Source organism: Myodes glareolus, chromosome 1 (assembly GCF_982192425.1).
Source record: "Myodes glareolus chromosome 1, mMyoGla1.1, whole genome shotgun sequence".
NCBI lineage: Eukaryota > Metazoa > Chordata > Mammalia > Rodentia > Cricetidae > Myodes > Myodes glareolus.
This window is the reverse complement of record NC_142026.1, coordinates 67,509,852-67,534,546: the sequence shown is the minus strand read 5'-3', so window position 1 is coordinate 67,534,546 and position 24,695 is coordinate 67,509,852. Positions and strand designations below refer to the sequence as shown.

Below are 24,695 nucleotides of genomic sequence, written 5' to 3'. Positions count from 1 at the left end.
GTGAGGGCCTCTGTAAAGGGTGTGATGGCCAGGTGTAGTCTGAATGGTTCTGCAGACTCACTATGAATGTTCAATAAAGCAGGTGATCCATCTGCCATCGGGATGGATAGGTTAATCTTTCACCTGGGATCAGAGTACACTTTACACCAGGTGGTAGTGGCGCACGCCTTTAATCCCAGCACTTAGAGGCAGAGACAGGTGGATCTCTGAGTTCGAGGCCAACCTGACCTACAAGAGCTAGTTCCAGGACAGGCTCCAAAGCTACACAGAGAAACCCTGTCTTGAAACTAACAAGAAAACAAAACAAAAGGTACACTTTACTGTTTTAAAGGTGATGTTGCTTAAGTATGAAGTTATAATTTATTTGGGTTTAATCCTAGCTGCTGCTTACTATCTGTGTGCTCTTAAGAACTTACTTACCTCACCGAGCGTTGGTGGCGCACACTTTTAATCCCAGCACTCAAGAGGCAGAGGCAGGTGGATCTCTGTGAGTTCGAGGCCAGCCTAGTCTACAAGAGCTAGTTCCAGGACAACTAGTACTGTTGCACAGAGAAACCCTGTCTCAAGGAAAAAAACAACAACAAAAAGAGTACCTTAGGGCCAGCTAGGTGGCTCAGCAGGTAAAGGCACTTGCCACCAAGCTTGATTACCTGAGTTTAATGCTTGGGACTCACATAATGGAGAGAACTGACTCCCACAGCTGTTCTCTGATCACATGACACGGTACACAAATGGTAAAGATGAATAAATAGTAAGAGTACCTACTTTAGAAAGATGTGTTTATGCTCTCAGCACTCAGCAGACAGAGGTAAGAAGATTGTCACAAGTTTGAGCCCAACCTGATCTGTAAATTACAGGTTCAGTCAGGGCTGTGAAGCAAGATCCTGTCTCTAAAAAGAAAAAAGACAAGGTATGTCCTTCAGCCTCAGCTTGATTATGAGTTTTAATTAAATTGACAGATGAAATGTACTTATACAAAAGGGTTATAATTAGGTTTTATTGTTCTTTTGTTCTGGTACTTTTTGTTGGAGAGTGAGTATATTTTTAGGTGTGTGTGTGTGTGTGTGTGTGTGAGAGAGAGAGAGAGAGAGAGAGAGAGAGAGAGAGAGAGACAGGGAGGGAGGGAGGGAGGAGGAGGATGGGGGTGTCTCATGTAGGCAGGCTGGCCTGGAAACTACCTATATACTCAAAGCGGGCCTCAAACTCTATGTAGCAGAGAATGATCTTGAACTCCTGATCCACCTGCCTCCACTTTCCAAGTGCTGGAATCACAGACGTACACCTCACTCACACACACTCACACACACACACACACACACACACACACACACACGGTGATGATCATGGTGATTCTTATTCTATTTTCCACAACGCTTACAAAAATGGCCAGAAGCGGTTCCCTTCTCCCATGTCAAATCCTATAAGAGCCTTTCCTTAGCTAGGAAATGGGGAGAAAACAGAGCACGCAGGCGCAGAAAGACAACGTTGTCTGGGCCGCCCAGGAAGGAAGCCGGGCTCCCGCTTAGGAGAGGGCAGCGATGGCGGCTTCTTGACGTCATCAGTGTGCGCGAGTGGCAGTTCCCGGGCAGGTTGGGGAGCAACAAGCCAGCTGGGACTAACCACGGAAGATCGGGATGGGGGAGGCGGCCGTGGCGGCGGGACCCTGTCCACTCCGCGAGGACAGCTTCACACGGTTCTCGTCGCAGAGCAACGTGTACGGGCTTGCAGGAGGAGCAGACGGTCGTGGGGAGTTGCTAGCCGCCACACTTAAAGGCAAGGTCCTCGGCTTCCGCTACCAAGACCTCCGACAGAAAATCAGGCCTGTGGCCAAAGAACTGCAATTCAACTATATCCCCGGTGCGTGGCGCTGTGGTGTCGGGGGCGGGACTGGAGTCTGGTGTTGCAGGGGAGTCTGAGACTGTCTTTGGTCACTGTGATGCGAGGTCAGGGTTAAAACTGGTAATCAAAAGCCCAGCGGTAGTGACACACGCCTTTAATCCCAGCACTCAGGAGGCAGAGGCAGTCAGATCTCTGAGTTCGAGGCCAGCCTTGTTTACAGAACAAGTTCCAGGACAGCCAGGGCTACACAGAGTTACCCTGTCTCAAGAGAGGGGAAAAAAAAAAGAAAAAGAGAAAAAAAAAAAAACTAAACTAAACCCTGGTAATCATTAGGTTACGATACAGGGGTCGTCAGGGTCTGAAGTAATTAGGGTCCAGGATTCCGCAAATATAAAGGTTAACAGCCTGGTACTTGGTGATCATAGGTCACGGTAATTAAAAGTGGTTAAGACTCTCGCAGACCCAAAGGTTTTACTACAATGTAGGAAGTCAGTGTGATTCAGGAGCGATCGGTGAACTTTGAACTCCTCTCGTAGTGGATGCTGAGATCGTCTCCATCGACACTTTCAACAAGTCACCCCCAAAGCGAGGACTGGTTGTGGGCATCACATTTATAAAGGTACCACAGCGCCCTCCACCTGTCCACACCCTCTTCCTTAGTCACAGTGAATCCCACCAAGTCTCCCCCGAGTGCCCTGAATCTGCTCCAAATGCCTCTCACCTCCTCTACCTCTCCTGAGGGCAGTTTCCACCCCTAGGACTCAGGAGACAAGGGCAGTCCTTTTCTTAACATTTACTGTGACTATGAACCTGGCTCAGAATACAACCTGGACTCTATTGCAGGTGAGTAGAGCCTTGGGGAGAGGGTGAACTGGGCTGGCAGGTGCTTCTGGGTTCAGCTTGTGTCCTTTCTGCAGAGAGCTGCCTGAATTTGGAACTCCAGTTCACCCCTTTCCAGCTGTGCCACGCAGAGTGAGTGACCATGGGCACCCCTGCTTTCCCACCTTCCTCTGAGGCTTTTGCCCTATCTGAAAGACAAAAGAGTTTTAACAGACTAAGGGTTGGGTGGAAACAGGTATTGTTAGGGGCCCAAGAAGTGATGGAAAGTATAATCAAGAAGTGGGGTTTCATAGTTCGATAGCAGACTGGAACCCATATACCTGCCATCACCAGTCTGGTTCTGATGGTGCTTTTTGGAGTGAATGCAGCCAGGATGACTAGAGAGCCACCACATTGTCACCTGTCAGGTAGCTCATGTCAGAGAGTTAATTGAGCACCTAGAACTCAACTCCAAAGGCTGTGGATCTCTACTTCCCTGACCTGGGATCATTCTCAAGAGTCATAAGCCCTGAGGTCTCCAGACTTAAAAGGTGCAGTTGAAGACGAGGGATGAAGCTCAGGCAGCTGAACACTTGCCTAGCACACACAAAACTCTAGGTTCCATCCCCAGCACCATATAAGCCAGTCATGGTCGGTGCATGCCTCTGGTTCCAGCATTCAGGAGATGGGGACAGAAGGATCAGATTTTGTTCAAGGTCATCTTGGGCTGCATAATGAGTTTAAAGCTAGCCTGAGTTATATAGACCCTGTCTCAAACAAAGATTCTATCAAACCCAGCAACTCCTGAGAATCTGTAGACGGACTTGTAAGGAGGTAGACTACAGAACATCTAGAATATTTAGGTTCCCATTTAGAATCCCAGAGCATGTGGATTCTACTCCAGGACTTCAGAAATCCACTAGGATTGGCAACATTTTTTTTACAAGTTTTTTTCTGTCAAAGCCGTTAGTAAATGCTAAGTTTGGAGGGTCAAACAATTAGTATCACAGCTGCACAGTTCTGTCACTGGAGCAAACAAACAGCAGGACACTGTGGATGAATGGCTGGGGTTATGCCAAAAAACTTTATTTACAAAAAGCACTTAGTGGGTGGGTTGGATTTGGTCTATAGGTCCTATTGGCCAGATCTTTGGTCTAGTAAGTTAGAATTATAAAAATGAAGTTTTTGGGGGGATAAGGGGTGCATGCATGTGCTTGTGTAAGTATATACTGGTGTGCATGCATGTATGTGAATACCTTATTATGAATCAAAGCCTCAATGTGTAGACCAGGCCAGCCTTGGACTTGAAATTCTCCTACTTCAGCCTTCCCAGTGCTGGGATTTCAGACAAGCATTACCCTGCCAGATTTGGAATCTAGAAGATTCAAGATACCGGGCTTTGCATGATTCAAGATAGTCAGGGTAGAGATTTCTAACAGTTCTGGTCTAGCAGAGGAGACAAGAAATAGGGCTTCAGAATCATGGGGTTCCAGAGGGAAGAGGTTCTGGTGGTGTGGCTCTCTGTTCCTATTTGTTCACTGGGTTTTTGTTTTGACTTTGTGCCCTGGCTGTCTTGGAACTCACTGTGTAAATCAGGATGGCTTGAACTCACAGAGATCCATCTACCTCTGCCTTCTGAGCCCTGAGATAGATTCCTTTATATTTACTTGTTTGCAAGAGGGTCCCACAGCATGCGGGTGGAAGTCCGAGAACAGCCATCAAGAGTCAGGGCTCTCCTTCCTCTTTGTGGTCCTGGGGATCGAATCTAGGCCATCCCGAATGGTGGCAGTTGCCTTTACCCAATGAACCATCTCATCGACCCTTACGGCGAGATTTTGCAGACTCATTCTTGAGGACCCTCTCCTATTCCTGGAGTGAGGCTTCTAGCAGTCAGGGTCTGTCAGCAGGCTCCCAGCACCTGCGCTGGCTGCTCTGAGATCTCAAAGTCATGAACTCAAGGGTTGGCGTACATAGTCTGCAGAGTACTAGGTCATGCGGCTCTCAACTGAGTCTCTGAATGGTAGGGTTCTTGCCAGCAAAGGTTATTGGGTTTTGTATTTTTATTCAGTCTGGGTGTGGGAAGTGCAGGCGGGAAGATCAGGTGTTCAAGGTCAGCTATAACTACACCATGAGTTCAACACCAGCCTGGGGCACATGAAACCGTATCTCAAAATAAATTGACAGTGGCATTTCTAAATCCTTGGAGGAATTCAACCCCACACACGTCCCAGTAGATTTCTCTGCTTTCAGAGTCCAGGTTGGGAGCCAACTGGAGACTGTCTTTCTCCTGAGCGGGAATGACCCAGCCATCCATCTCTACAAGGAGGTGAGGCGGGCAGGCCGGGCACAGGCCGGTAGGGAATCCCCGCTGCGGTGGTGGCCTGTGTGCAGGAGCCCTGATGACTCACTCAGAGCCCGGCTCTCGTTCCCCCAGAATGAGGAGCTACACCAGTTTGAGGAGCAGCCCGTGGAAAATCTCTTCCCAGAGCTCACGAACCTGACCAGTAGGTAGGAGGGGACCCTTCCCAATCACCCAGTGTGCACCCAAACAAGGGCCCAGAACCCTGACTGCAGAGAAGCCTGGTTGAGCAGGCTGCCACCTAGTACAATACACAGTAGAGGCGACCTTAGAGAAACTAGGAAGCATGTTGGGGTGTCACTCCGTTGGTAGAATATTTACCTACCGTGCTCAAAAGCCCTCGGTTCCATTGCATAACCTGGAGCACCATAAAATCCAGGCACAATAGTACACACCTGTAACCTCAGCCTTCAGGTGGTAGGGAGAGGAGGATCAGGGTTCAAATTCATCCTTGACTGTGTCATGACTTTGAAGCTAGCTTGGTCTGTGTGAGACCCTACCTTTTAAAAAAAAATGCAGCTAGGTAGCATGTTCTCTGGTTGCGGAATGGGGCTCAGTGAGCATTTGTGGCAATGCCTGGCCCCTTAGAGTATCAGGCTGCAGGGTCCCGATGCTTCAGGATGGGTGCTCCTGGGAAGCAGAAATCGGGCTGGGGCTCTGGGCTGTCTACCCATCTGTCCACCCATCCATCACCCTCTCGCCAGTGTCCTGTGGCTCGATGTCCACAACCTGCCTGGCTCGTCTCGGCGGCTCTCAGCTCTGGGCTGCCAGAGTGGCTATGTGCGTGTGGCTCACGTTGACCAGAAGAATCAAGGTGAGGGTCAGGCCTGGGGCGGGGACAAACCCAGGAATGGGGACAGGTTCCTGAGTCCCTCCCTGCTCTCCACGCAGAGATTTTGCAGACATGGACAATCCTGCAGGATGGGCCCATCTCCCGAGTGATCGTGTTCCGCCTCTCCAGCCCCGATGGTGAGCTCTTTGCTCTCAGCCTGGAATCTGGAGAGTGGGCTCTGCAGACTCAGCTGTCCCCACCCTCGGAACCCACACTCATGCTCCCCCTGTCCCCCTCCAACCCATAAGCTGTGCCACAGATTGGACTCCCATCATTTCTTTTAGCATCCAACCTCATTCTTCCCATTGTGTTCTCGCCTTGAGCTTTGTCCCTACGTTCACCATTCCCTTAGTGGTCTAAGCCTTCATTTCTCATGTTATCTTACACTGACTCACCCCACCCCAGCCTTCTCACTCCCTCTGGACTGACAACTCTTCTGTCAATCATGGTCTCACCCCATCCCCAGGTGCTAGTTTCTTCCTGTTCCTTGATCAGTCTTGGTCTGTCCTATATTGACAGTCACCTTGACCTGCCCTGTGCCTTCTAAACAGGGTTCCCCCATCCTCACAGTGTGGTCTAACCTTAGACTTCAACTCTAATCTAACCTTTGTCTCTCCTATTGTGTTCTAACCTTAGCCTTTTTGTATTTTTTTAAATAGTCATCTAACACCTGTATAATGTCTGGCCACAGTCATTTCTTAGTCTAACCTCTAATCTTTGTCCTGAGGTCTAGCTTCACTCTTCACTGCAGGAGGGAAAGGGAAAAGAAAGAGCCTGTCCCCATAGGCTCTCCGACTCCTATCTCTTCCCTAGCAACCGAGGACAACCCACAGCAGGAAGGATACAGTCTGCTTGTTGCCAGCATGTTAGAGCCAGCTGTGGTGTACTGGTAAGGGCACCTGAGGCTTCTGGTGTAGTTCAACCTCATATCTATGTGGTGTGGTCTAACCTTGTCAATCCTTTGGGGTGGTTAGGATCAGAAATTCTGTGATCAGGGAAGAGGTGAGTGCACATCTGGATCTTGTAGAGAATTTGCTAAGGGTGGTTATGTCTTCCTACCCTTAGAGAAACTCATACCCCTGGCATGAGTGGACCAGAGGTGCCAGCAGACGCTCAGGTGTGAAGGCCTAGACATGTAGTCCTTGGCAATTTCCGTGGGGTCACTGCTCCCACCATCTTGGATTTTAAGCCACTCAAAATTGTGACATTGTAATGCTAAAATAGACAGTCAGCTTTGTGTGTGCTGGGGATGAGGGGAGACAGTATCTCATGAAGTCAAGGCTGCCCTCCAACTACGCTGCTAAGAATGACTGAACTCTCAGTTTCCCTGCCTCTACCTCTGCTGGGATTGCAGGCATGCACCACCATGCTGGATTAAACCCAGGGCTTCATTCATGCTACAGTCTACCAACTAAACTACATCCCCAGCCCCCACACCCCCACTCTCCCACTCCACCTTCCCCCTCACTCAAGTGCAAACGTGTACACACACACACACTCCCATCATCAGCTCCTATGAGCTAGCTCCGCCCAGCTCTGACACACTCTGGGTTGAGAGTGAAAATATCAACGCAAGTACAGAGTGCTCCGTGCTCTGTAAGCACCAAGCACTTGGGTGAAGGACCAGGGCACTGTGTCTCCAGGAGCCACTATGGGGGAGCACAGTGGGGCATCCAGGATGGAATCCACAGGATGAACACGAGGCCATCCACTGGAGTGACAGGTTGGCCCTGTGTAGGGACTTCAGAGTTTCTTACTTTAAAACCAAGGTGCATGTCTCAAAAAAAGTGGATCTGGACCTCAGGGGAAGCCAGTTGGGCATCACCTACAGTCTGGAACCAAAGGCAGCAGGGCCCTGCCATATGACCTTCCCTTACACCCATATTGGGGACCCTCAGGGACCTTCTGAACCAGGGCCTGGAAGACCAACTTCTCCTGCCCAGCAGTGACCAGTTTGACAGTGTCCTCTGTGGCCTGGTCACTGACGTGGACCTAGATGGACAACCAGAAGTCCTGGTGGCCACCTATGGACAGGTGGGTCTTGAGATGAGCCTGTCATCTGTTCCTGCAGTGAACATCCTCAGCCTGCATGACCTTGACCCCTCTGCCCACAGGAGCTGCTCTGCTACAAGTACCACGGGGTGCCTGAGGCCAGCAGAGGCTTCCGTCTGCTCTGGCGAAGGACTTTTGCCAGCCCCCTGCTTGCCATGGCCCATGTGGACCTGACTGGGGATGGACTGCGGGAGCTGGCCGTGGTATCCCTGAAAGGGGTGCACATCCTCCAGGTACTAACTGTTATTCATTTATTTGTAGGGGAGAAGCTCTACCACTGAGCCACACCCCAGCCCCTCACTGGGGGATTCTAGGCAGGGGCTCTACCACTGAGCCACGCCCCTAGCTCTTGGTTTTTTGAGACAGGCTCTCACTCTCGCCCAGGAAGGCCTTGAATTTATAGTCCTCCTGCCTCAGCCCCTGGAGTATCCGAGCCTACAGACCTATGCCATCTGGCAATGCTACATGCTCTAATCTTTACTCTTACCTGAGTACCATAGTCTCTAGGCATTTCTTCCAAATTCTGTTGGACAGTCATGCCTTGCAGTGTCTACGCCATCCCAAGGACTAGCCGCAGATCTGCCCACCATTGGGCTGGTCCTGATCTCCTTCAGTTTACTAGGTGTCTCTGTTTGGATACAGCCTACCCTTTCCCCCCCATAGCCTGCTTATATATGTAAGGCTAGGGAGGATTTCAGGTGTGTGTATGTACGTGTGTGTGTGTGTGTATGTAAGGCCAGGGAGGATTTCAGGGGTCTGTGTGTGTGTATGTGTTTGGTGTTTGTGTATGTAAGACCAGGGAGGATTTTATGTGTGTGTGTACGTGTGTGTGTGTGTGAGAGAGAGAGACAGACAGACAGACAGACAGACAGACCAAGAAGGATTTCGGGTGTCCCCGCTGTCCTCTCTCTTATTCTAAAATGGAATCTCTTGCTGGACCCTGTCAGCTGGTAGGTAGCTCACAAGCCCCAGGGGAGCTTCTCTGAGGTCTAACCTCAATTTCTGCTTTCCACTTCTATGTGGTCCTTGCTCTGCTGACCTCTCATTTGCTGCCAGCATCTCACCTTTGTCCTTCCCACTGTGGTCTAACCTCAGCTTCTCTGGAACCTCAGATAGTCTCTAATGTCCTTTGTCATTTTGCACCATCTGTCTCTTCCACCAATTCCTTTTGCATTCCCTCTCTTCCCATTTATTTGTTCATGTGTGTGGTACTTGATGTCAAACCCACTGTGCTGTGTCCTCTCAGCTTGTGGGTCTGGGAGATTGAGTCATGCTGTGTAGCCAAGGTTATCCCAAAACTCACAGTTCTGCTTCGGCTACTCTCACAATGTGTCCAAGCGCTTCTACTAATTTCCAATCTCAGTTCCTTCCACTTAGGTCTAAGCTTTGCCCCTCCCACAGGAAATTAATCCAAACCCCTCTGCCATGTTTGGCCTCCACTCCCATCTGGGAGACCCATTCTCAGCCAACACCCTGGGTCTCCTCTCTGCCCTCCCACTGTGGCTGAGCCTCTGACCTCCCAGTGTGGTCTGATGTGTGCCCCTCTCTGTCTCCACTTACCCTTCTTCTTTTGTTCCCACAGTACAGCCTGATCCAGGCTTCTGAGCTGGTCTTGACCCGGCTTCGTCGTCAAGTGGAGCAGAGGAAACATCAGCAGGGCCTTGGAGACAAAGTGGCTCCCAGGCCTATGGAACCCCTAGCCTCCTGAGCACTCCCTCTTCTCAGGCCTGGGCATCTCATGTCTGTCACTGATGCAGGGAAAGCATCTCAGAAAAGGACTTCTTCCCTGAGACTCCCCCAGAGGGGCATGCTGGGAGTCCCTGAGCCACTCTGCTGTGTGTGTGAGACCTTAGCTGATCACCCCTCTCTGAGCCATTTGAAGAGGGACAGTCTCAGCAACCCCCTGCAGTCCCATCAGGTTTTGTTCATACATGCAGAGCAACAAAGCTGCCCTCACTTCCTCGTTTCCTTTGTCCAGCAAGCATCTATTGAGCACTTACTGTATGCCAAAGTTCTGCTGAATTCACTCCCAAAGAACTGAGGAGGGGAACTCTACAGAGAGAGTTCAACATTAGACCCAGAGGAAAGGAAAGGAAAGAAGTTACGTGGAGGGTGTGGGGTTGGTTTGCAGTTTTGAGAGCTATGGAGCCTTTCTCTGCACTGGTGAAATAAACTCGGGAAGAATAATGCCAGACAAATGCCACTGAGGCCACCCTGAGCAGAGGCTTCTGGGTTCATTGTCTCCACCTAGGAAGGGTAAGGAACCCCAGATGTAACATCGACCGTGAAGGGGACGTGAGAACTTGGACCAGGAAGGGTCCGTATCTCCAGTATGCAGTAAGGGGTCTGCAGATTCCCTCAGCCCAGAGACAGAAGTGATCGTGTTACTGGTCCAATCAGGGGGCGGTCTCAAATGATAAGTGATTAGACTCTGCAAGAGCCAAGGCTAGCTTCTAGCAGAATAGAATTGAGCATAGACTGTGGTGGGGAGTGTCAAAGTCAGACCTGTGTAGACAGAGATACCATACTAAGGTGGGTATTGGGTACAACTCAGCTAAATAACCCAGGAGGGGCGAGACAAGGGCAGTTATCACCCGATGATTCCATCAGAGTCTCCAGCCCAGGGCTCAGAAGAAGGTAGCTCAGCAGGATTGTTGCCTTCCCAACCCCAGACCAGGAATAGAATTAGAGTCAGTGGGGTTGGTGAGTTTCAGAGCAAATTAGTCTGAAGGTGGGGCTTAAGTGTGACGCCTGCTTCCTCGGCACATGTGTTTGTGGTGTTGGGTAGGTACCAGTTACTCCATCAGGACGTCCACCTGTAAATCTGATCCCCCCCTCCTCACTGTAAAGGCGCAGCTTACAGGTCTTGGAAGACCAGATACTGACTTCCCAGGCTCCAAGCTCTAGAAGCCAGACCCAGGCGTGGGAAGCTGCAGGGAGCTGGAACTTCCCCCTCCTGGCAGCAGGCCCAAGAGTGCCCCGCCAGAGCTGGCAGTGGGCACAGGCTCCTCCTGGCAGGGGCAGCCTTCTTTCCCTGTTGTACCATTTTGTGCCCAGCGTCCAGCACCTGCCACCTGTCCTGTGGAGGGAGGGAGCCCGGAGAGGGATTGTGAGGGTGTGTGATGCATGCATTCTGAGGAGGTGTGTGCATGTATGCACTTGCGGGTGTGTGTGTTTGCACGAGTGCAACTTGTGTTCAGCAACCTGTAGGCTTGGGAACTTGTCTTCTGAATCCTAGGACACTTGACTCAAGACTTTGCAGTTTGATAGGGAAGTTGAGACAGGGTCTCATGTAGCTCAGGCTGCCCTCTAGCTAAGAGTGACATTCAACCCCTGATCCTCCCACCACTACCTCTTGATGGCTGGAATTGCAGGCATGCACCACCATGCCTAGTTTTTACAGTACTGAGGGCAGAACTGAGCTACATGAGACCCTGTCTCAACTTCCCTATGAAACTACTTGGTGCGTGTTAGGCAACCATTCTACCAACTGATCCACATCTTCAACCCCCACCCACAAATTGTTTTCTCTTAGCTAGGTCTTGCTATGAGGATGGCTTGAAACATAATCATCCTCCTGCCTCAGCCTCCTGAGTGCTGGGATCAGAGATATGTTTCATCACACTGGGTGGCCTTGATCCTTCCTTGCCCTCAGCCCAGTGGCAGTGGTTTAAGGATACAGTCTGGAACTGCACTCTTAATACCTGCTGCCTCAGTTTCCCCACCTTTGAAACGTTAAAATGGAGCTAATAATGTTTACCTCTGAGGGTTGTGAGAGTGTTTTGGCAGTGTAGAGGCCTTGGGAGTGGTTCTCAATGGTACCTGGGCACTCTGTGACAGTTCTCTGCCTTCAGTGAGGTATCCTGAGCAGACTGAGCCTGTGAACTTGGAAGAGCTGCCGCCCAACATTCCTGCCCCCCTTCCCCCAGGTCTGCCAGCCTGTGGCTATTTGTAGCGATGACTGCATCCTTGTATGGACGAGATGCTGCCCATGTGTGATGGGGGGGGGGGTAACAGGGTTGACACAGGTGCACGCACTTGAGCCCTCCGTCGCTGTCCTTGGCATCTAGTGCTGAACCCCGATACTGGGGCAACCTGCAGCCCCACTGTCAGGCCCCTCCCCCGCCCCCTAGCTCCCTTGGCCACTCCCCTTCGCGGGCTCTTTCCTCATGCTCTCTTGCAAGGCCTCCTCCCATCTCTGTGGCTCCGCCCCCAGCGTCTATGGCCACGCCTCCTTTCAGTGGCTCCTCCCTCAACAGTTTCACTAACTGGAGCTCCGGCCCCCCCTCCGCTCCCTCCCATAAGCCCAGCCTCCACTGGCTCCTCCCTCTTTTCCTCTGGCCTCTCTTCCTTTTGGTGGTCCTTTCCCCAAATCCCCTGTGCCCACCCTCTCTCCTCCTTCAGTTCCTCCCTCCTCCAGTCTGTCCCTGTCCTCCAACCCATAGCTACCCTGTCCCCACCCCATCCTTCCTTAATCTCCTCCCTTCCACCTCCTGGTGGTCCTTTCCCCTGTTCCCTTGTCCCATCCCCTCCCCTCAGCGGCTTCTTCCTCCTTCAATCTAGTCCCTCTTCTCCGCTGATTCCCCCCCCCCCGCCCCATTTCCTCTGTCCCCGCCCCCTCCCCTACCTCTCCGTCTAGCCCCCCTCCCCGGACTCCTCCCTCCGCCCCCTAGCTCCTCTGTCCCCGCCCCCTCCCCTGGGCTCCGCCCTCCTCCCGGCCCCTCCCCGGCTCCCCTCTTCGCATCCCCTCTCCTCCCTCCTCCCTGTTCTCCCTCAGTCCCCGGCTCCTCTTCCTCTTTCTCCCTCTCTTTCTCGGGTGGAGGCGCCCACCGCGGCGGCCCAGCAGGGACCGGCCCGGCCGCAAGGCAGGTAAGAGCCCAACGCGGCCGCCCGGAGCCCCAGGGCTGCGGGAACCCAGGCTGTGCCGCGTTTTCAAGTGCAGGGGCTTCCTGAGCCCTGGCTCCGAGTCCTAGCTGCCCAGCTTTCCCCGTGCGCCATGTGTATGGTATGTGTGTGTGTGTGTATGTCTGTCTGTCCGTTTCTGGGCACCTGGGTCTCTGTCTCTCCCCTTTTCTCCCTCTGCCTGCAGTCAATTCACACCCACACACCTCTGTCTTTGCCCCTGATGCACAGGGACCTGGAGGAGGCTGATCCCCCGCAGTGTGGACTCCCACGAAGGCCTGGAGTGCCCCCCAAATCCTCCTCACCCCTCCTTAGTTCAGGTCTCCCCATCCTCCCAAACCTGACATTCTGAGGCTGGTCCTGCTTACAGCCTAACCTGTATAGTAACATTAAACCAGTCCTTCTAAAGTCTGACTCCCATACCTCTCACAGTTTGTCCATTCATTCTTTGGACAACTCTGAGACACTCTCATACTGCTGGGCACTGCTCTAAGGTCAGGCTAGACAGGTCCTTCCTACAGTCTCACTTCCATCCCTCCAGCTTCACACTTACGAGGCTGGGTGGGAAAGCAGACCTCCTGGGGGCTCAGAGGGACTCAGCCTGATGCTTCCCTTCCTTCATGAAGGTCTCTGGGGAAGGTGGGCGAGGTGCTGGCCAACACCTGGGCCAGAGCTGGGGTGAGCTTTTGCGCGCCCACAAGGTCCCCGCCCTATGTGGCAGGCGTGTGGGAACTCCAGATGGCTTAAAAGATCACTGGGTTAGGAGTCCCACTCCTTAACATATTTCTGTTCCACCTCTGACTTGACCAAGTCCTTTCTCCCCCTCTACCAGCCTCAATTTACCTGTCTGCAGTTTGCAACCCTGTGTATGCTGTGTGGCTAATGGAGGGACAGACGGTGTGTGTGTGTTCTGAATTCTGTGTTCCTATTCTGCATTGCACCCCCCGCCCCTGCAGTCAGGATACACCCCAGGCCCTCACTCTACTGTGGTTGCATTGAGGGGGAATTCTTCCCAGAATCCCCCAGAGGCAGGACAGAACACTCACCACTAACCCAGCTGGCCACCAGCCCACCAGGTTGGGGATACCACTGCCTCCGAGCCTTGAGATGTTACCACCTTCCCACCCACCCCCCACCCCGCTCCTCCTGGACTCAACCTGATCCTTTTGCCACTGAGTCTACACCCAGATTAGCTTTCAAGGCTCGGAGGAGGAAGCCTGGAGCAGAAAGTGTGGCTGTCCCGGCCACAGACAATGTTCAGGCCTCTTGTCCATGAGTTTCACAAATATTTATCTAGTGCTTTCTCTCCTGGGTCCCTCTTCCAAGACCCAGAAAGAGAGGAGGGAAATCTGGATGACAGCAAAGGGACTGAATAGACTGGATGACCCCGCCCCTGGCAGGCAAACACTAGTCCACTGACCCTGGTCTTCCTGGATGACTTCCCAGGTTTTTCACCCTCCCCAAAAGCAGCAGTCAGATGTGACTAGATGGATTCTTGACTTTCTGGGTCTTCCCTGTTTCCCAAAAGCCAAAGAGGGAGGAGGGAGGAGCAAAGGGGAGTCTGCTTGGGATCCTGGTGGGTTCATAATTACGCCTGAGAGTTTGCTAATTAGGGGCTGCTAATTAAATATATCATTAGGGGCCTTGCCTGGGGGCCTAACTGTGCAGTGGCCCTTTAAAAGAGTCACCCCTCCCCCGCACAGCACACACACACACACACACACACACACACACACACACACACACACGCGCGCACACACTGCTCACTCCTTTTCGGGAAGTTCTGCCAACATGCTGCCTCCCTCCCCCAGAGAAGCCTGCTCCTGGTCTGTGGGTGTGAGCCAAGGGCAGGCTGTGGGTTAGACTTCCAGAGGAACTTTTCAGACTGCCATGGAAGGTGGAAATTCTTGGACACTTGAGGCTGGAGGAACCCCAAGCAGCTGGCTTAGGTGACAGTTCCTCTGGCCCGCCTTTTCTCTATAATAGGCAACTGTGTTACCATAGCAACATGAGGGCGGGCCTGGAAGCTCAGACCTTGGGCACTCTTGTGGGGAGAGCGGATGCTGGGTCACCTGCACAAATTGCTTCACTTCTCTGAGTCTTGATCCTCTACTTTGTGAACTGAGTGGAAGACTCCTCTCCAAAGGGCAGGTGTGTCATCTTGGCGAGGATAGCCAGAGACAGTGACAATAATGAAGGCCAAGACTTGAAGCCCCCAGGGAGAAACTTGCCTGGTGTGTGCAAGGAACAGCAGAGGGTAGAATGGCTGGGAGAGAGGCAAGGAAGGGGGCCTCAGTCCTCTGACACTGGAGCTGCGGAGCGTTCGGATGGGAGCTGATGGGTGCTTATTATCAACTTACCCTTGTGTACATGTGTGAGGTCAGAGAACAACTTTGCACAATCATTTCCCTCTTCACGCCTCTTCTTTGACCATGGCACACTCACCACCACCCCCTCCCAAATCAATAAAATGTAATAAAACATAAACACAGAAAGACAAAAATAGCCACTCAGACCCAGAACCTACCACAGCCCCCTCAAGGGCCAAGGTGAAATGAATAGAACTGCCCAGTGCACTCCTGTGCCCCAGCTCTGGACTCCCACAGAGGCCTCATGGTGTTCTTTGTGCCTGGCATCCTTCACTCAGCCCCCTGTCTCAGGATCCAGTCCCTCTGTCATCACCTCCCGCCATAGCTCTCACCCTCCGTACGGCAGTATACTACTCCATTGCTGTTTCTGCAGTTGAGGGACCTCTGGGTTGTTTCAAGGTTGGCCCTGTTATAGATAAAGCTGATGTGGACATTCTCCTGGGGACCTTTGGTGAGACAGGCTTATAAGCCTGTCCTAGGAGGAGAGCTGCTGAATCATAGAGTATGTGATGGTTGGCTGCAGGCTCCCAAACTATTTGGATTCAGTTATGTTTCTAGCATTTTACGAGGCCCCTCTGTCCTGGCATTCCTGTGTCTTTTCCTCTGGGTACCCATGTGATGATCTCTCTGTGTTTCCCTGAGTCTCCTTGTCTCCTGAGCTGGTTCCCAGTTCACCCCTGTGTTGTGGCCTAACAAGATGGGACTTTATTGTTTGACAGTGCTGGTGATGAGACCCAGAGCCTTCTACATGCTAGGTAGGTGGACTATCAGTGAGTCCAATCCCAAGTCCCTCACTGGGGGATACTAGGCAGGTGCTCTGTCTCTGAGCCACACCCCAGCCCCTCAGTGGGGGATTCTAGGCAGGGGCTCTGCACCTGAGTCACGCCCCTAGCCCACATGGGGCCGTTTAAGTGACAGGGAGCTATCTGATCCACTCTGATCTTCTACTCCTTCCCTCAGGACTCTACCACCCCCATGGCTGCTTTGGCCTTGGTGGGGGTTGTGCTCCTTCTGGGGGCACCCCACTGTTTGGGGGAGGCCACTCCAACCCCTTCCTTGCCACCTCCCCCTGCTAACGACAGTGATGCCAGCTCAGGCGGCTGCCAGGGTTCCTACCGCTGCCAGCCAGGGGTGCTGCTGCCTGTGTGGGAACCCGACGACCCATCGCTGGGAGACAAGGCCGCAAGGGCCGTGGTGTACTTTGTGGCCATGGTCTACATGTTCCTCGGCGTATCCATCATTGCCGACCGCTTTATGGCATCTATTGAGGTCATCACATCTAAGGAGAAGGAGATTACCATCACCAAGGCCAACGGGGAGACCAGCGTGGGCACCGTGCGCATCTGGAATGAAACAGTGTCCAACCTCACACTCATGGCCCTGGGCTCCTCGGCGCCTGAGATTCTGCTGTCTGTCATCGAGGTCTGTGGCCACAACTTCCAGGCGGGTGAACTGGGTCCCGGCACCATCGTGGGCAGTGCAGCCTTCAACATGTTTGTGGTCATTGCTGTGTGTGTCTATGTCATCCCGGCTGGCGAGAGCCGTAAGATCAAGCATCTGAGGGTCTTCTTCGTCACAGCCTCCTGGAGCATCTTTGCCTACGTCTGGCTTTATCTCATCCTAGCAGTTTTCTCCCCAGGTGTGGTCCAGGTGAGTAAAGACCAACACCCCAGGGGAGCTGGTGGCTTGGAGTGTCTGCGAGTGCAAGTTTGTGTGTGTGTGTGTGTGTGCGCGCGCGCGCACTGTGACAGATACAGCTGTGTCAGTCACACTTTGCACCAAGGGGCTGAGCTGAAGACAACAAGTCAGAGATACAGGTGCAAATAGAGAGTGCTGTGCCCACCCAGAAGGTAATTCCCAAAGCCATGCATGGGCTAACAGAGCCCAAGGTCCATAGAAGACATGCCTCAGCTTGCCACATAGTTACCTGAGAGCACTTCTTTTACATAATTTATTCCTGACTTTGCAATAAGACATCGTTATTTGCATAATTCACACTACACTTGCATAGGCCAGCCCCTCCCCCGCCCCCTGTGTTCTGACAGCGCTAATCGATCTGAGTAACTTGGTACATTTACATAATATATCCACGGACTGGCATCTGCGGTACCCGCATCTGCATAATTTATCTCTCTCCGTAGGGCCAGAGAGACGGGCAGTTTGCATGGCTCATTTATTATTCATCTTCAGTTCAGATTCATTGTAGTTTATACTCCCATCCAATTGGCAGGGGCACCGGCAGAGGCTGGTGTCCACTTTGCATAATTTATTTCCTCAATGAGACAAACTTGAAACTCACAGCTGCCTGGCTCACACCCAGATTCCCACAATTCTCCACCTCTTTCGCGTCCAGTGTCTTTACCTGCACCCCTACCTGTCCTCAGCTTCTTTTACAACATTTAGTTAATTTATTTCCCACAATTCTATGACAGCTGCCTCTATTTGCATAATTTATTCATGAGTCTGTCCTAATTCATTCCCGCACATGCATAATTTATTTGCGGTACCCAGGGCTCACTCATTCACGCTGTGCATGATCTGGTAACTCCTGTACTTAATAGATCCTGCTCAAGAAGGCCCCAGACATAAAAGTGCTTTAGGGTTGGCATCAAAGTGGAGACTGCAGGGATTATCTGGGCACCAGGATTTATGCCTGTAATCCTAGCACTAGGAAACCTGAGGCAGGAGGATTGCTGTGAGTTTGAATTCAGCCTGGGTAACACAGTGAGAACGCTTCAGAAAAACAAAAAGGGGGCGGAGATGTAGTTAAGGGGTAAAGTATGTCCCTAGCTCTCATGAAGTCTTGGATTCCATCCCCAGTAGAGGAAGGAAAAGGAAAGGGAGGGAGAGAGGGGAGGAAAAGAGGGAGGAAAAAGGAGAAAAAAGACACTACAGAATCAAGGCTTCAGAGGGAGTTTACACCTAAACCGTGGCTGTAACACTGAGCTTCCTAGCATCCCTGGCAAAAAGTATAGGATAGTGTATCAGACAGTTGTCAGATTCTCTTAAAAAGGATGGCATCCCGGCTTAGGGTCCAAAATAGTCTGTGTGAGCATGTGTGATATAGGTTTTCCTGTGCATGTGCATGTGTGTGCAGATACTGAGGTCAATGTCGGGACCTTCCTTAGTTGTTCTCCTCCTTATTCTGTGAGTCAGGGTCGCTTTCTGCACCTGGACATCGCTGTTTGGCTAGACTTGCTGGCTCTTGAGCTCAGGCGTCCTGCCTCCACCTTCCCAGCACTGGAGTTCTGAGGTTCAAACTCAGGTCCTCACACCTGCATGGCAAGCCTGTTAGCGATGGAGTCACCTCTCGAGCCCTCAAAGTGGTTTTGAGAGGGGGATATATATATATTGAGAGCTGTGAAGAAGGAATTTTAGACACTGTAGGTGAGAGATGGGGAGGGGCAGCGTGGAGGAGATGTAAAAGCTAAACGTGACCTAGAGGGCAGAGGAAAGACGGAGGATGGCAGAGTGGTGGCCAGAGTCCCTCCAGGAGCATCAAGGAGTCCGGGTTTCAGTTAAGATCAGCCTGGCTCTAGATGTCCCCACAATTGTTATGTGACTTCAGGCAAAACCCATATCCTCTCTGGGTGGTTTTCACATCTGAACTATGAAAAGGGGATGTCCTGGGTCACCATAGAAAAAGAGGGTTGGGGCTGATCAGTGGTGACACACACCTTTAATCCCAACACTCAGGAGGCAGAAACTGGGGGATCCCTGTGAGTTTGAGACCAGCTTGGTCTACAGAGTGAGTTCCAGGACAAACTCCAAAGCTACACAGAGAAACCCTGTCTTGAAAACCCATAAAAAAGAAAGGAAGGAAGGGAGGGAGGGAGGGAGGAAGGGAAGGAGGGAGGGAGGGAGGGAGGGAAAGAAGGAAGGAAGGGAAGAAGAAAGGAAGGGAGGAAGGAAGGAAGGAAAGAAGGAAGGAAGGAAGAAAGGAAGGAAGGAAGGAAGGAAGGAAGGAAGGAAGGAAGGAAGGAAGGAAGGAAGAAAGGAAAAGAGAAAAAGAGGCTTTGGTTTGTAGACCCTGAAGCCAAGTGCCTGGGTTCAAATCCAATCTCTGCTAAAACCCTCTATGACCTTGGACAAGGTCTTTTGTACACGGGTCTTTCCAGTATTGAGTTCCTAGAGCTGCTGTAAGGATAACTTAAATCATTCTGTGAGGAGGCAGACCTTGAATGGGTGTGCCTGGAACAGAGTAAATGGAGCTCTGCGTCCCATAAATGAAGCTGTTGACACAACTGGCTTCTCGAAAAGTCAGTATTGAGTATACACTGAGAGGCTGGGATGCTCTCCCAGAGCCAAATAAAAGTGTGTGCTGTGGTACATCCATCCCGATCAGAGGCCTCCCAAGGGCCTGGCACATCCATCCCGATCAGAGGCCTCACAAGGGCCTGTGTAGATAAATAAGCTGGGCTAAAAAGAAAGAAAAAAATCAGACACCTTTCCATTCGAGAGGCAGAGGAGCCTGGAAATGAAACATAAATGTGACTTATGTCTGCAAAATCTCAAGGGAAAATAGAAAACACATAAAAGAGGGTTGAGCATGCACACCTGTGATCCCAACACTTAGGAAGATCAGGAGTTCAAAACCACCCTGGACTACATGAGCTCTTGAGTCAAAAAAGAAAAAGAAAAGGAACAAACAAAAGTCAGAATTGAACTCTGTGCTCCAACGATCATAAGTAGTATCTTTAGGGACAGGAGTACCTGGTGTTCTGAAGGGATGTGGCCTATTCCTTATGGTATGGGACTGTCCCTAGGCTTTCTTGAAACCACCAAATTGGGGATGACACCCTATTCCTTATGGTATGGGACTGTCCCTAGGCTTTCTTGAAACCACCAAATTGGGGATGACACCCTCCTCCCCAACTGATGACACCCTGGGGTTTCTCATACGCCCTCTGAAGGGCACCCCTTCTCCTAGGGGTTAACTAGATAGGGCCTTAGTCCCGAGGTGGCCACCTCGTCACACCTGTTCACAGTGGCACCTCTAACAGGTGAGAACCTTCCAGAAGAACCTTTTATTTACACTCAGGGAGGGACATGAAGTGGGAGAGGCTGAGGTTTTCTGCTGATTAATGGAAAAACTCCAACTTTGGTGAACACAGACAGGGGAGTGGGATGGCATGCGTGGCGTGAGTGTTCTGCCTAACCTGTGCCCCAGAAGAGCTGTGAGGTCTCAGAGCCTTCAGGAGACACAGCCAGACAGGAGACACAGGTCTTTTAGAGGACCCAGCTTGGGTTCCCAGCGCCCAAGTCTGTGACTCACAACTGCCTGTAAATCCAGTTCCAGGGGATGTGATACCATTTTCTGGTCTCCTTCGGCAACTGCACAGACATACTCTCTCTCTCTCTCTCTCAATTAAAAATAAACTTTCAAAAACTAGGACGAAGCTGGGCAGTGGTAGCACACATCTTTAATCCCAGCACTCGGGAGGCAGAGGCAGGTAGATCTCTGTGAGTTTGAGGCCAGCCTGATCTACAGAGCAAGTTCTAGGACAGCCAGGGCTACACAGAAACCCTGTCTAGAAATACACACACACACACACACACACACACACACACAGAGAGAGAGAGAGAGAGAGAGAGAGAGAGAGAGAGAGAGAGAGAGAGAGAGAGGAGAGAGATCTTCACACTTAGCTGGTTACTGCCTCTGTGTGTGTGTGTGTGTGTGTGTCCAGGGGACAGACAGGCTGAGCCTATACCCTCAGTCAGCCCAAGATCATTGGACTAGTGATGGTAGTGAACAGAAAATACTTCTATTGCTTCTTCTCTTTTCTTCTTTTCACCAGAAATTGAGCCTATGGCCTTACATATACTAGGCAGGTGCCCTGTTACTGAGCCACGTCCTCAGTCCTTCAGTGATTCTAGGCAAACACTCTACCACAAAGCCATTTTATTTATTTATTTTTGATGGAGGAGGGTTATCTGTCTATTGTGTTATTTTCATTGGTCAATAAAGATCCCTGAGCTAACTCCCTAGAAGTGGAGCTATGGATGGTTGCAAAGCTCCCTGGGGTGCTGAGAGCTGAATCTGGGTCTTCTGAAAGAACAGCCACTGAGCCATCTTTCCTGCTCTGCCCATCTCTTTCTTAAAACTTAAAAATAAAAATATTTTTGAGGGGCTGGAGAGATGTTTCAGGGGTTAACACTGGCTACTCTTCCAGAGGTCCTGAGTTCAATTCTCAGCAACTAGCTCTTGTAGACTAGGCTGGGCTCGAACTCACAGAGATCTGCCTGCCTCTGCCTCCCAGTGGCTAAACCCGGTGTTTATTTGTAGGAGATAAATGGATGCCAAGGTAGTAGGCAGAGGACAACTTGAAAGAATTGGTTCTCTCTTTCTGCTGTATGGGTCCAGGGAATCGACCTCCGGGTGTCAGGCTTGAAAAAGATTTCACACGTTTCCCAGGCTAGCCTAGAACTCGCTGTCTTCCTGCCTCAGCCTCCCATGTTGCTACAATCACCAAATTGTGCCACTGTGACCAGATCATTTTACGTCTTGAGCGTTCCTCATGTGCCAGGGGCTGACGATGCTGAGTGTTGGGGGCACATATGTCAGCTCCAGCTTAGAGGTGGCCCTCATTTTCTGCCCCCATGGCTGTTGGATTCTTCAGAGCTGTTTCTCACTTGGCATGCATGGTGCAGCTTCTCAGGAATGGAAAGTAAATGAGGGCTACAGATCTGGAGCTTTGGGGCATGAGCCCTGAGAGTCAGCCTTGCCCTTCAGAGCCGCTCACGCTCTGAGGATGGAGAGTCCAGCTAGGCTGTGGTCCCCAGTGGGTATGGGGAGATGGAGGGATAGTGGTGACTGGAAAGCAGGCCTTCAAGATGAGAAGGAGAGAAATGGAAGGGAGAGGGAGGAAGAGATGCAGGCTCTGACCCTGAGAATCTGGGACCACAAGTTGGAACATCTGTCACCTGGTGGTGGCTAAGAATGTCTCAGAGTCTAGCGCACACAGCAAGGTGTAGCACTCAGCAGGTAGATGGATAAGAAGACCCAGAGTGAGCCGGGCAAAGAGCATGCACACACACAGTGCCATTTGGAGAGGCACGCTTCCTGCGAGGACAAAGGAGGAAAACTTTAAAGACTCTTCAAGGGTGTCTACAAAGAAAAAAAAAGATTTAAAAAAAGACACAGAGACAAGGGGACCTAGGTAACAAGCTCAAATGAAAGGGAGGAAGGGAAGATTAGAAACACCAGCTGGAGGAGAGGCAGCCAGAGAGGCAGAGATGGAGAGTTAAGCAGGTTGAAGATGGCATAATGTGGGGAAAGGGGAGAAAGTAAAGGAAGGGAGGAGGAATCAACAATAGGGACGGATGTGTGCTTGGTGAGGAGTGGGGAAATGGATGGTGTGTGAATGTTTGAGTTGGTAGAGGAATGGATGTGTGAATGAAGGAAGGTTTTGTAGGTAGATGGGTGTGTGAGTGGTGGATGTTTGGGTAGAAGGAAGATGGATGAGTTGGAGGATGGGTGGGTGGCTAAATGAAGGATGGATGGATGGGTAGGTGGGAGGGATGGATGGGTGGGTGGGTGGGAGGGATGGATAGGTGGGAAGGATGGATAGGTGGGTGGATGTATGGGTGGATTCATGCACACATGGATGGATGGATGGATGGATGGATGGACGGACGGATGGACGGACAGACGGGAATGGTGGATAGGTGTGTGGACACATGGACAGATAAATGGAGGATGTATGTATGTATGGATGACTATATACATATATGGATGGGATGGTTGGATGCATAGAATAGATGGGTGTATGTGTAGGTGGGTGGATATGGATAGATGGATGGATGAATGAATAGGTGGGTAGACACATGGATGGATGTAATAGATGGGTATATGTGTGGAGAAACGTGAGCATAGGAAAAACAGAAGTGAACAGAGATGAACAGGAGAGAGAGAGACAGTGTGTAGAGTGCTCACTGCCTGCCACCCGCAGGTGTGGGAGGCTCTGCTGACACTGGTCTTCTTCCCGGTGTGCGTGGTGTTCGCCTGGATGGCTGACAAGCGACTGCTCTTCTACAAGTACGTGTACAAGCGCTACCGCACTGACCCTCGCAGTGGAATCATCATCGGGGCAGAGGGCGACCCACCCAAGAGCATCGAGCTGGACGGTACGTTCGTGGGCACCGAGGTCCCAGGTGAGCTGGGTGTGCTGGGCACAGGTCCTGTCGAGGCACGTGAGTTGGACGCCAGCCGGCGCGAGGTCATCCAGATTCTTAAGGACCTGAAGCAGAAGCACCCAGACAAGGACCTGGAGCAGCTGGTAGGCATCGCCAAGTACTACGCACTGCTGCACCAGCAGAAGAGCCGCGCCTTCTACCGCATCCAAGCCACACGGCTGATGACGGGCGCAGGCAACGTACTTCGAAGACACGCTGCAGATGCAGCCCGCCGGCCCGGGGCCAACGATGGCGCAGCCGACGACGAGGATGATGGCGCCAGTCGCATCTTCTTTGAGCCCAGCCTCTACCACTGCCTGGAGAACTGCGGGTCTGTGCTGCTGTCAGTGGCCTGCCAGGGCGGTGAGGGCAACAGTACCTTCTATGTGGACTACCGCACAGAGGACGGCTCTGCCAAGGCGGGGTCAGACTATGAGTACAGGTGAGTCCCAGTACACAGGAGTCTCAGGTCCACAAGGGGACTAACTACAAGTGGGACCCAGGTCAAAGTGAGTCCTGGTCCAGATGGCTCTCAGGCCTAGGTGGATCCTGAATGCAGTTGTGTCCTGGGCCCATGTAGGTCCCAACAGGTGTGTCCCAGGGCCAGGTGAGTCCAGGTATATAGGTGGGTCCTGAGCAAGTCACATGAGAAGGTTCCAGGAGATATGGTGCCTCCTTGGGCTGAGCTTCAGAAATGCCTGTAGTGCTTCCTTTCCCTACTATATACAGATCCAAGCATCCGTGTATGAATGTATTCACTCATCATTCATTCATTTATGATCCAGTCATCATTCATTCCTTCACTCTACTGAGCCATGCCCCCAGCCTAGCACTGGGGGATTCTAGGCAGGGGCTCTACCACTGAGTCACACAGCCCCTCACTGGGAGATTCTAGGCAGGGGTTCTGTTGCTAAGCCACACTTCAGGCCCTCACTGGGGGATTCTAGGCAGGGGCTCTACTGCTGAGTCACGCCCCCAGGCCCTCACTGGGAGATTCTAGGCAGGGGCTCTACCGCTGAGCCATACCCAAACTCTAGTATGGGAGGAAATGACTCCCTGCTGCTTAAATACATTTACAGAATACCTATCACATATGCCATTATTGGTGACATGTTGATAGAGCCACATCATACTGCTTCCCACCTCGCTCCAGTTACCTGTAGTTCTTGGCATGTAGGCACACCTTTGTAGCGCCCACAACTTTATCAAGTTCTTGGCCACCTGGAGGACATGTGTTGGTCAAATCACAATTTTCCTGCTCCCTAAATGTACCAGACACTGTTCTGGAGAAGACAAAGTTGCTTTTGAGATTTTCCCTTCAACATTTACAAGTTATCTATACCTCTTA

At 51.5% G+C, this 24,695-nt stretch overlaps 2 protein-coding genes across 3 annotated transcripts in view; both read left to right on the top strand.

The window, feature by feature from the left end:
* The first annotated feature begins 1,554 nt into the window (after window positions 1–1,554).
* Window positions 1,555–10,119, top strand: Kptn (kaptin, actin binding protein). Its single transcript, XM_048431712.3, has 12 exons — window positions 1,555–1,857; window positions 2,376–2,458; window positions 2,598–2,682; window positions 2,757–2,811; window positions 4,909–4,984; window positions 5,093–5,166; window positions 5,722–5,831; window positions 5,909–5,986; window positions 6,663–6,738; window positions 7,748–7,883; window positions 7,964–8,134; window positions 9,484–10,119. The coding sequence occupies exons 1-12, from the start codon at window positions 1,635–1,637 to the stop codon at window positions 9,607–9,609; spliced, it is 1,293 nt and encodes a 430-aa protein (XP_048287669.2). The 5' UTR covers window positions 1,555–1,634; the 3' UTR covers window positions 9,610–10,119.
* A 2,510-nt stretch (window positions 10,120–12,629) lies between these two features.
* Slc8a2 (solute carrier family 8 member A2) overlaps window positions 12,630–24,695 on the top strand; it is a 28,952-nt gene continuing 16,886 nt past the window's right edge. The window contains exons 1-3 of one of the 2 annotated variants that reach the window (XM_048431711.3): window positions 12,630–12,770; window positions 16,133–16,822; window positions 23,125–23,789. In XM_048431711.3, the coding sequence (XP_048287668.1) occupies window positions 16,148–16,822; window positions 23,125–23,789 (1,340 nt within the window). In that variant the 5' untranslated portion in view covers window positions 12,630–12,770; window positions 16,133–16,147. The remainder of the gene's footprint in view (window positions 12,771–16,132; window positions 16,823–23,124; window positions 23,790–24,695) is intronic. The other variant, XM_048431710.3, reaches the window with a different exon arrangement.

Coding starts and splice junctions, on each gene's coding strand:
- Kptn (XM_048431712.3), top strand. CDS start 1,635: ATGGGGGAGGCGGCCGTGGCGGCGGGACCCTGTCCACTCCGCGAGGAC. Junction 6,739..7,747: donor GAGCCAGCTGTGGTGTACTG/GTAAGGGCACCT, acceptor GGGGACCCTCAG/GGACCTTCTGAACCAGGGCC. Junction 7,884..7,963: donor TGGTGGCCACCTATGGACAG/GTGGGTCTTGAG, acceptor CTCTGCCCACAG/GAGCTGCTCTGCTACAAGTA.